At 30.5% G+C, this 12,136-nt stretch overlaps 2 protein-coding genes across 10 annotated transcripts in view; one reads left to right on the top strand and one right to left on the bottom strand.

The window, feature by feature from the left end:
- Positions 1-1,320: 1,320 nt before the first annotated feature.
- LOC134714261 (MRG/MORF4L-binding protein-like) lies at positions 1,321-10,024 on the bottom strand. Its single transcript, XM_063575502.1, has 4 exons — positions 9,896-10,024; positions 3,582-3,703; positions 2,876-3,038; positions 1,321-1,833 (listed from the first exon to the last, which is right to left on the bottom strand). Exons 1-4 carry the CDS (start codon positions 9,975-9,977, stop codon positions 1,649-1,651), a joined length of 552 nt encoding a protein of 183 aa, XP_063431572.1. The 5' UTR covers positions 9,978-10,024; the 3' UTR covers positions 1,321-1,648.
- Positions 10,025-10,210: 186 nt separating this feature from the next.
- Positions 10,211-12,136, top strand: part of LOC134714272 (ATP-dependent RNA helicase glh-2-like) — a 50,909-nt gene continuing 48,983 nt past the window's right edge. For 8 of the 9 annotated variants that reach the window (XM_063575512.1, XM_063575560.1, XM_063575553.1 and 5 more), the window contains exon 1: positions 10,211-10,461. In XM_063575512.1, coding sequence (XP_063431582.1) covers positions 10,330-10,461 — 132 coding nt within the window. In that variant the 5' untranslated portion in view covers positions 10,211-10,329. The remainder of the gene's footprint in view (positions 10,462-12,136) is intronic. The other variant, XM_063575545.1, reaches the window with a different exon arrangement.

Genomic DNA, 12,136 nt, shown 5'->3' on the forward strand with positions numbered 1-12,136 from the left:
ATTGACAACACCGGATCCGATGGAACTACAAAATTTATTCGGCATTCAGTTGGTTTGACTGAGATTAAACCTTCCGTAACAAATGAAAAGTAATATGTTCAGTAAATGTTCCATTAGATAAGGATTTCAAAACGGAAATGAAGTCTTCGTATCGCCCTATCTCTTTTAGTTTTGCTTCAATATTTGGCAATAGCTCATAAATATAAAAAAGATGTGGTAAAATTGCTAATTAGACAACTCTCCAAAAGACAATTCTCCACTGGAGACCAAAATGACACAAAAATCAACAACTATAGGTTACCGGACGGTCTTCATCAATGAGCAAAGTACATACCGCATAGTCAGTATAACAATGTAAAAGAAATTCAAACGAGAAAACTAACGACCTAATAAAGTTTATTTTTAATTCCGTTGGACACCCTTCTTGGACATAATCGCCACTGACTTTAAAATTGGAGGAACATCTTTTGAATGCTATAGTTAGTTCTTCTAAATTATATATAAGTTTGGTTTTCACTTGTATAATTTAGATTTTTTACAGGTGCCCTCCAATAATATATATGCAACACTATCGTGCAAAGCAGGTGCAACATATATACACCTGTTTCCTTGGGTTGTACGTTACATGCAGGTTAAAATGTTTACCTAGTAAGCACATTGTCTACAAGATAGCTCATGTTCAAAACTATCAAGATTCCTCTTTCATTCGGATACGATTTAATACAGTTGGTGAACTATGTATTTGAAGCAAGTCTTATTTTATTCTACCTATGGGATAATGCAGTCTTATAAAACGTTTTATACCAACGCTATTAATTATTTGATACAAAAAAGGTAATACAAATACGGATATCTGTTAGAATCGATGGTCATCCTTTATAAATTACGGTCATCCTTTACAAATTACGGTCATCATTTTACCAATCACGGTCATCCTTGTTTTATGTTACGGTCATCTTGAAAATATGTTACTTACGATTTACGGTCATCTTAGCGATTTTTTCAAATCCAATTTCCTGTTTCATACACATTCTCGGTAGTAATATGTGATTTCCGTGTGATTCTTTTATACATTTACATCGTACCAATGTATGCTTTGTAAAGAAAATGCTTTAGAAACACTTAAACAGACAATACAAATACTTACCTAATTTTTCATCCGACATCTTGGGATGACCGTGAATGCAGTTACGGTCATCAGCTTTACCCCAGTGTATATAGCCTTCAACACACATGCTGATAACTCTGATTTTAATTTCTTCATACATCAACAGAACAAAAAAGATATAGAGGTCAACCATATAGCCTTCAACACACATGCTGATAACTCTGATTTTAATTTCTTCATACATCAATACAGGAATGCATGTATACAAATAAAAATATTTCAATTCTGTTAATGAATTTTCAAAAAGGTACAAAATAGGCAGATTTTGTTTTTTCCTTTCAAAGAAAATATATATAAAATTCATTTTTGTGCCTTAATTTACAGTCTCTTCATTAACAAACTCATTTTATGTAATGAAAAATGTCTACCAGTGAATTATATTTCCACATAATTCATTAAGTGAGGTTTGTTTAGCTCTCCGTCTGGCTTCTCATTCAATCGTAGTACAATGGTCATGATATGTGTCAGTGTTACGATAATTTATCTCCTCCTCTTTGTAGCTGGAGTATCTGGTGTACTGGCGGGACTTGGTTGTGATGATGGCGTGTGCCTGGTTCTCTTTCTCTTTGGAGAGTTCTCTGGTGTGTTTGCATGTACAACATTACTAGTATGTTTATTTTCAAAATGTTTACTTTCTGATTTATCTGATTTACTTGTCTTCTGGGCTGAAATGACAAAGTAAATACACATTCAAAAATCAACGATTTAATATAGTGGCATAGTATTAACATCTACCAATTATATATAAACATCCACAAAATATGTTCAATATGGAATAACTAAAAGAATTGTTTTTGAGTCAAAATGTCTGCAAATAATAAAAACATCTTTAACTAATAAAAACCAATATTTATACTACAGTTAGTGGCTGAATGACTAATAAAGACAATTACAATGTTCTCTCCTATGTGGACAGGGGCAAAAATTATATGTCTAGTTCTCAAGTAAATTCATCAATACTTTCATAATTATATAATATATTTTAAGCACTATTTTGTCAGTTTACAGAAACATGAAAAGAAAATGTTTTTTCATTCAGATGATATTTCTTGATCTGATCATATTGAAGAATTTTTTGTCCATGCTTAATAACACTCCATGACAGGTTGATAAAGTTGTTTAAGTCTTAAAAATTTGATCCCAGACTAAGTCCATTTTTGAGTAGAATGTGAAAAATTGAAATAAAACATTTGAATGTTACTGTCTTTTGGCTATTTGGTAAAATCCAACAATTAAACATGGCCAACACAAAACAGCCTAAACATGGTGTTTAAAGGTGGCGTTAAAACACCAAAAATCAAAAATCAAATCAATTTGATGAAACAAAAAAACCTTCAGTTTCAAAACATTTCATGAAGATTTGACAAATTTACAGATGTTTAAAAAAACTCTTTATTATATATAAACACAACTATCATTTATTGTGACGGCCGTATTAATATAGGTTTACTGTGACTTTCTTCTAGACAAATTTTGTAGGCCTGACAAATGTCACAGTGGTTACACTGTATGTCAAGTAATAAATAGCCTTTAAGCTTTCTTTATTTCAGCTGTATAATAATTGTGTACTTAAATTTGTAATAATCTATGACAATAGGAGTTTAGGATAACATTGTATCCTGCTATATTGGTTCATAGGAATATACGTGTTTACATCACATCAAAATTTCCTCCTCAACTTAACATTCTACAAGAATATATACATACAGCTATTACTGTGTGTTTCTTTTTCTGTCTTCTGTTCAGTTTTATTGTCATCATTTTTCGTCGGACTTCTAGGGAAAGCTTTATGTAAGAATTCTTTGTAGTCATCTTCAGGTAAGGAGAAGTCAGTTTCTTTGTTAGGAAAGGGCAATATTTCAGATTCATTCTGGAAAAAAAAATATCTTTTAGGTTATTGTATTTATATTTACACTATAACTTGCGATAATTTTTACCCCTAGCAAAAGACAATAGTGAACATGTTGTAATGACCTACCTGCTTAACTGATAATGTCTACTCATAATACCTGAATGTTAACATGGTTTAAATAAGTTTCAAGTACATGTATTTACATTAATTACTGAAAATTTATTATTTATTTAGGGGTACTAATTTTGGTGCATTTCTGTGATAACAATAAGGAAAAAGATGAGAGCTGATCAAATTTTTTTAAGCTTGAATTGATAAAAAATAATGGTTCCTCTCCCACACATATTAGATAAAGCATTTGCAAAAATGATCACAAACATGTAAAGAGGGCAAATTATAAATCTATCTTTTTGTGAAAGGTATATTTGTCATGAATCTTTGTTTCCATTTTCTAGAGTACTTAGTCATGTTAGTCTTTGTAGATAAATAATAGAATAAGAGCATTGTAGATAAATAATAGAATAAAAGCATGTAGATAAATAATAGAATAAGAGTATTTACCAAAGCATGTAGATCATACATAACACCAAGATGTTTCCATATCTGTCCAGCTGTTATTTTTTTCTGGCTGATGTTGTTCAGTTTTTCATGTATAAGAGCTAACTGAAAGTATCTATTTACCCCTAAAAAAAGAATATTTGTCATAATATTAGAATATCAATCAACTCTCTTGTTGGTATACAAAACACATTGTTGTTAATTTTGCTTTCTTGAACATGATGAAGTAAGGTCATTTAAAAAAAATTCTTTCAATTAATTTCATACCAATTTCAAGAAAATTTCAAATTACTGGTCGGCACAGTAATTGTATATAATTTAGTACATGTAGTAAGCACATTTTACTGATTAAAATAATCACCTTGTCTATGACTGAATTGAACATAATACAAAATCATTTACTTTTTCTTTTTCAGACTTTTTAAATCCCTACATCTGTGCAGAAATCGACTTCCTTTTCAGGTCTTCTTTGCATGAGACTTTGAATGAAATACATATTTGTCAGTCTATTAAAATATAAGGAAAAAACTCAAAACCAATTCATTTAATGAAAAAAACATTACCTGAAGTGATTCTTTGGTTTACATTGAATATGACGTCATATCGTAATCAACGTCATAACTAAAATCCCTAACAACAGAACCAAAATCAGAAACGTTACAGTACATGTATTTCTGTTTCTTTTTTTAACATGTTTGAATTAAAAGAAAGAATTCATACAGACTTCGTCCCCCATTCACAGGTAATGCCTGCCTCATATAAAAAATAACACATAGCTTAGAGGGTGACTGTCCTAAAAGTGAGAGGTTAAGCTAGCTATAAAACCTGGTTCAATCCGATATTGTTTTAGGTTTGTCTTTATTTTTTTTATTATTATTCATAATTTTTATATAAATAGATTTCATTTACCAGTAAGAAATTTTTAGAAATTTCTAATTTGTGGGCGGGGGATGTTATGTTTATCTTTTTAATACTGGTTAATGACATCATTACAGTGTGTACTGGCTGGTCATTATCGCGTATGATACGATCTTGACACGCCTACATAGCTAATGCATATTCATGAATATAGATAAGAACAGCATGTGTAGCCAAACCTGGGAGTTGTAGATTTGTAGTATAAATGTATAGATGTAGTTTTGGAAATACAGAATAGATACAAAAATATTGTTATTAATTGTTAGTATCCGAGAACGTAAAACACGGATCTATTACCAAAACAATTGTGCCAGTGGGGCATCTATGTACTTGGGACACATTCTTGTTAAAAGATATTATAGGGGACCATTGACATATTAGACTTAAGATAATTTTACAATGGCGGGGATCATACACCTTACCGCTATGTCAGTATTTGTCTGCCATAACTGAACATAATACAAATGTACTAATGAGTTATATACAATAGTGACATGAAATTACCAGAGTGATTGAAAATACAGAGAGATTATAGTGTCAAGTTGACACTTCTAAAGACTAAAAAGGTATCACAAATGATCCATATAAAATGTTGACGTCTTAATATGGGGATGAAGTACCCAATTACGGGAGTAAAATCAATAAAAAAAATAATAAAAAAAATAAGGACTTTCCCAAATTTTTCATTCTACTAATGAACTCAAAATCGTTAACCTTTTTTTTAGATCTACTTCCTTTTCCGGTATGCATCATCACACAAATGTTATCCGGTATCATTTAGGCTCGGGATTTGAGGAAAATATTATGGGAATTTACCTTATAAGGGAGCTACCATTTGATTGTTATGGGGGGCTAGGATGAAAAATTGTGTCCTGCCTTTTTTTTAGTTGTAATCTCTGTCCTGACTTTTTATTTTTCAGTCTATTCAGTCCTGCCTTTTTTTTTTTTTTTATCTTAGCTTATCCTGACTTTTTTACAATTATCATCCTGCCTTTTTTTTGCCAAGTCTCAAACAAATTTTTTTTTTCTCATCCTGCCTTTTTTTTTTAACTCAAAATCCTGTCCTGCCTTTTTTTTCAAATTTCATCCTAGTGAAGATGACGTCATAACTAAAATAACGTCACAACTAAACCTCTTACAACAAAACCAATTTTGGAAACATTACGGTATTTCCGTTTCTTTTATCGGGTCTCACTAATTAGCAACAACAAGCGTCAAGAAGTGACAACAAGCGTCAACAAGCGACAAGAAGCAACAACAAGAATTATTTTAGCGACAACAAGACTATTTGGCGACAAGAAAACATTTTTTTTATTAGATAAAGAAATTTGTATGTAATGATTTTTTGGTTTTTTTTAATATACGAGCAGATATGTCCAATTAAAATGTTTTATTATATAGATAGACGAAGAAATGAAACATTTGTGAGGAAGAAAGTGATTGTGAAGTTTATATTAGTATATTGGTAGTGAAGAAATTAAACATTTGTGAAGAAGAAAGAGATTGAGCTTCTTTTTTTTATATTTTTAAATATGAAGAATATGTATCAAAGTCAAAGTATGAATAAATGAATGTTATACATAATAGAGTGATAAAATATTATGTAAATAATGTTTCATTTTTTTCTATCAATTTTAACTTTCTTGTCGCTAAAATTATTTTGTTTTGCATATTCTTTCAATATTTATTGCAATAATTGATTTTAATTAAAAAAAATATGTTTTCTTGTCGCTAAATAGTTTCTTGTTGCTAAAATAATTCTTGTTGTCGCTTCTTGTCGCTTGTTGAAGCTTGTTGTCGCTAATTAGTGAGACCGCTTTTATCATTTTTATCAACATGTTTAAATTTAAAAAAATTTAAAAAAAAACAGACTTCGTCCCCATTCACAGGTTATGCCTGCCTCATATTTTCAAATATCTGACACCACAATGGAAAAGTGATTGTTTTATGATGTCAAAAGTTCAAGCCGGACAGATTCTCAGGTCGAGCAGGGACATATTTTCAAATACTGAAATAGGGACAAGCCTCAACACATGACAAGGTGTCAGAATATCATGGGGCTGGAATAATTTAACAAAGAAGGTGCACCATGATAAAACAGGTCTTGGAGATCACTGATTTTTACACTATTTGGACTAGACATTATTTATTTAATTTTGGTACTGCTATAACCTATTATTCTGTATCATGACAATAGTGACATGAAATTACCAGAGTGATTGAAAATACAGAGAGATGATAGTGTCAAGTTGACACTTCTAAAGACTAAAAATGTATCACAAATGAACAGAACTAATTATTAATGCAGGAGATTCACTCATATCAACCTTATTATACATCTTCAACAAATCATTAACAGAAGGAAGAATACCAATTCAATGGAAAAGGGCAAATGTAAAATTTTTAAAAAAAGCAGGCAAATCTAATTATAATCATCCATCTTCATACAGACCAATTAGTTTAACAAGTGTTTTGGGAAAAACCATGGAACGAATAATCACTACCAGAGTTGAATGTTATGTGGAATCTGAAAATATTTTAGATATTGAACAGGAAGGTTTCAGACATTTTAGATCTACAACTAATGCACTATTAAATTTAACACAGTCTATAATGGATGGATTTAATTTAGATAATTTTACGTTAGCAGTTCTCATTGATTTTGAAAAGGCTTATGACAGTGTCTGGAGGGAGGGTCTATTGGTGAAACTACACCAATATGGGATTAAAGGCAAAACCTGGAAATGGATACAGGCATTTCTAGATGAAAGGTACTCCAGATGCATAGTAAACAAACATGAAGGACAATGGTGTAGGACTGAAACTGGTCTCCCACAAGGGTCAGTTATTTCACCAATACTTTTTAATATCTTTGTAATTGACCTTTTTGAAAAAGTAAAGGCTGGAAAATGCAAATTTGCCGATGACAGTACCTTTTGGAATACTGGTAACAATCTAGAGGAAATAAGATTAAAAACTCAAGACGAATTAAACACAATCATGAATTGGAGCAAAAAATGGAGAATAAATATTAATGCAAATAAAACAGAATACTGCATTTTTTCAAGAAATAAAAAGCATCCAGGAACAGTACACCTTGTGTTAGGAAACCAACCAGTTAAATACAACCCTAATCCCAAATTATTAGGAGTTACATTGGATGAAAAACTTACCTTTAGTGAACATATCAACATCATAGAAAAAAAAGCTGGAAAATCACTAGGAATTTTAAGAGAAATAAAAGGAATTGGTAACATAAAAACAAAATTTCTCATTCAAGTCTACAACAGTATTATAGGTTCAATTTTTCTCTACGCAAGCTGTATTTGGCAAACAGGAAAAGAAGAACACTTAAAAAAATTAAATACCATCCAAAGAAAGGGTTTATCTATTTGTCTTGGAGTTTCTGCAACAGCCAGTTTGGAAGTATTACAAGTTATGGCAGGAGTATTGCCATTAGATCTTAAAAGAGAAGAAATGGCTATTAGAGATATTGCACAACTAAATTCATATTCAACCAAAATCCCTATCAGAAACAAAATAGATAAATGGAAAAACAAAAAAACAGTGAACAAGTTCATATCACCTTTAGGATTAATGTTGCAACAAGCAGAAAACATGAGAGAAGAAACAAATATTAGTATTGATGACATAGAGCCAGAATATCAATTTCAAGGTTTACAAGCTTCAAAATCTCCACCAGAATATTGGCGTACTCTTGGTTCCTCAAAAAATAGAACAAAAGAACAAGAAATCTCAGGAAAAAATTTAATAGTAAACAAACTTAACACAGTATCTCCATCAACAGTTGTTGCTTTTACAGACGGTTCTTGCCAATCCAACCCAGGACCTTGTGGAGCAGGTGCAATTGTAATTTTCCAAAATAAAGAAATTGAACTGAAACAACCCGTTTCAAAAAGGGGTTCAATTCTTTTGGCAGAGCTTGTTGCAATAAAATTGGTATTAGATTATGTTAGCAGAATTGAAAATAAAACAATTATAGAAGAAGTAAAAATATTTTCGGACAGTCAGTCAGCCATAGGAATTTTAACTTTAAATTGGAAAATCGTAAATCACAGATCCACTTCACATGAAATTATCTCACTTATTAAATCAATACAAAAACATCATGGTATAAAAATTAATTTTGATTGGACCCCAGGACATGCAGATGTTAGAGGAAATGAAATAGCTGATAAACTAGCTAAAGAGGCAGCCAAAGAAGCAAATCAAATTCCAAAAGAAGCTCATATCACAGTAACTAAACAAGATATTAAAACAGCAGCAAGAATTTTAGTAAATAAAAAGTGGCAATACAGATGGGATAACAGTGATACAGGAAGATTTTATTACAATTTTCATCAGACTGTCAGCAATAAATCAACATTTGATTATCCAGATCATAAAACAGCAAAAATTATTAGAAATTTAAGATCCGGATATTATTTAAAAAATTACCTAAACAAAATCAATCAAAATATTGACCCCAAGTGTGATTGTGGTCAATTAGAAACTGTGGAACATTATTTATTATTTTGTGAAAACTATGAAGAGGCAAGACAAAAACTTATACATGAGATATACATTTTTTGTACTTTAACACAGGATCGTTGCATATTGATTTGGAACTTTTATTGTCAATGGAAAAAAACGACAGTGTATCCGTCTCTAATGAAATACTAATGCGTTTGTTGGGTGACTTTATTTGCGAGTCGCGCCGTTTTGATTAATGAAATAATTTTTTTTTTTTTTATTTTTAAATAAATTTTTTCCCTTAACTAATAAATGTATATATTTTTAAATTTTGTCAAATGATGTTAAGCGCAGTTGCCACCTAAAATTATATATTTTAAAGTACAAGTGAGTGGTTTACCAGAGTGATTTATATATACACGCGAGATTTCAAAAATTACAAGGGAGACAATCCAGTGTCAATAGCGACACCTACAGAATACAGAATACAGAATGATCCATATAAAATGTTGACGTCTTAATATGGGGATGAAGTACCCAATTACGGGAGTAAAATCAATAAAAAAAAAAGTAATTTGTTGTTTTCGTTCAGTGGACTGTTAAACTGGAGTTAAAACCCTAATTTGGCATTATATCATAGCCTAGGCCATGATAGGGAACATGTGTACTAAATTATAAGTTGATTGGACTTCAAGTTCATCAAAAACTACCTTGACTAAAAGTTTTGACCTGAAGCGGGACGAACGAACAGACCCACAGACCAGAAAACATAATGCCCCTAATAACCTATTACTTATATACATGTAAGGGGAGATAAGTTATCTCAGTTTTCAAAATCAGCGATTTTTACTATATTTGGTGCTTGTTACGCTCGTTGCTGTAGCGTATTAAATCTAAATCGATTTTTGTACAGTCAAAATTATTACCAACTGGTTTGTGTCCTCTCATGGCATGTAATAAATTAACTTCCAAATCTACACCCCAGACTAGGTTCTCAGTGTCCACCATTTTTGAATTATACTGGTTCTTAATTTAATGATTGTCCTTGCTCATCGTTATAATTTATTTTAAACCAGTCTTTTCGTAGTTTCGTAAATAATATCGCCAATATGTTATCAAAATTATTAGTACATCACCTTTAAATTTGATTGATATTATTTTTTTCTATATAATCTATACATGGATGTATTAAAAAATTATACGCTTAAAAAATATTTTGTAACTCTGCTTGTTTCCATGTGGGAAATTTCAAAACTACTTTTGCTTTGATACACTTTGATACGTAAAGAACGATGTTTGAATGAAAATGTGTTGATTTTTTTGTTTTTTTCAAAGTTTATGTTCATTTGTTTATTTAACAATGTACGAAGAGGAGAACTGGGATGACGAAATAGCTGGTTTGCCTCCCAAATCTATGCCACAACCTCCTGTGGCTAGACAAGAATGGAGACCATCATCTTCATCTTTTTCAAGGGAACAAAAATCAAACACAGTATGCACTTGTAATCATCAAACTATACTCCCAACTAATAATTACTTAACTCCAAAGTGTATCCCTAAATGTTACTTCTGAGTTTTCCTTAATTTATCACACTTTCTAGATTTGTAGGTATATTGACTTTAATACCTGCTTACTGATCCTCTCATAATGTGACTTAAATTGCCTAGAGATAAGTCTCTGTTGGTGTTGATTAAAGGGAATAAACAGTGTCTTATGCAATGAGACGGCTAGATAGTGCATTTTTTCAAGTAGTTTCTACTTAATGGCATGTTGGTACAAATTCTTACTTTACTGATCAGTAGCAGACGATATCATTCATGTACTGGTTCACATGGCATTAACATCTAATAGACATACATTTCCCCATACATTCCCCATACATTTCTTGCTACCAGGTAGTTTCAAACAAAATTGTTACATTAAACTTAAATTACTCTACATTAAAACAATGTAATATTCCTTAATCATGTTTAAAAAAAATTTAAAAAAAATCTTCAATACATGTACTTTTATGTGAAAATATATATATACAGTAATTATGTAGCATCTTTTATAAATCAGTTATGATCATTAGTTAAAACACATAATGTTATCCAACTTTGAATCAAATGAACAATCTGACAAATGCATTCCTCTCTCACATTTGCATATAATGTTAAACAAATGTTTCTGCTATTTTTATGATAGCCAATGGAAGATTATACAATAGATGAAATGATAAGATTTGTAAATTTGTTTATGAGTAAAATGTATTTGTATTCACAAACTTTTTAAAAAGTTTGCTTAAGATACAGATTGTCTATAAACATGATAAATGATCTTGTTATTTCACTTGGATTATTTTGAATCAAAATGAAAGAAATATTAAAATTTAGGATTATTTCTTTTTTGTTTGTTTCATGGAGTGTTTGAAAGTCAATTTATAGATAACCTAATTTTCTATGTCCAATTTTTCTATGTCCACTATTTATAATCCAATAGACAGGATTATCATATCAGATTTAAAATTCATTCAAAGTGAAAAAGATGATTGAGGCTTATACTTTTTTAAGTATCAGATATTGAAGAGAGAAATTTGAGGTTTCATTTTTCAAATACAAAAAATGTACTTTTTTCACCATTCCCCAAAACTGACTGTTTTTAAAAAGCCAAACATTTGTTATCTTTGAAGTATTGTGTTGGCAGACCAGGTAGAAATTCATTCCATCAAGGTTAATTCAAAATGTGTGTACCACACAATGCATCATATCTACATTTGTTTTAATATCAGTTTTTCTTCTAACCTCATTGACAGTCAAGTTGTTAAAGATTAAAGAATCAGATGTCTAATTTTCAATTCAAATAAGCATCATCATGATCATTGTTGTGGCAATTTTGAATGACCTTGAATATAACTATGTTGTTTAAGAATTGTTCATTCTCATTTGTATGTTAATTTTTATTGTACAAGGTTGAATCACAAAACCACATTACATTTCCAGGAGTCAAACATTTAATATTTGACTCCTGGATATGGATAGAATTGCAATGTTCATTTAGGGGTTTCAAATGTTTACCAAGAAAATCAAAATAAATGGAGACATGAAAAAGAGCAAGTTTAGCTTTTGAAGTATGAGAAAATTAATTGCATGATTTTAATCCTCAATATCTTGTAAAAAAAATACAT

The sequence above is a fragment of the Mytilus trossulus genome, chromosome 1 (assembly GCF_036588685.1).
Source record: "Mytilus trossulus isolate FHL-02 chromosome 1, PNRI_Mtr1.1.1.hap1, whole genome shotgun sequence".
NCBI classification, from domain to species: domain Eukaryota; kingdom Metazoa; phylum Mollusca; class Bivalvia; order Mytilida; family Mytilidae; genus Mytilus; species Mytilus trossulus.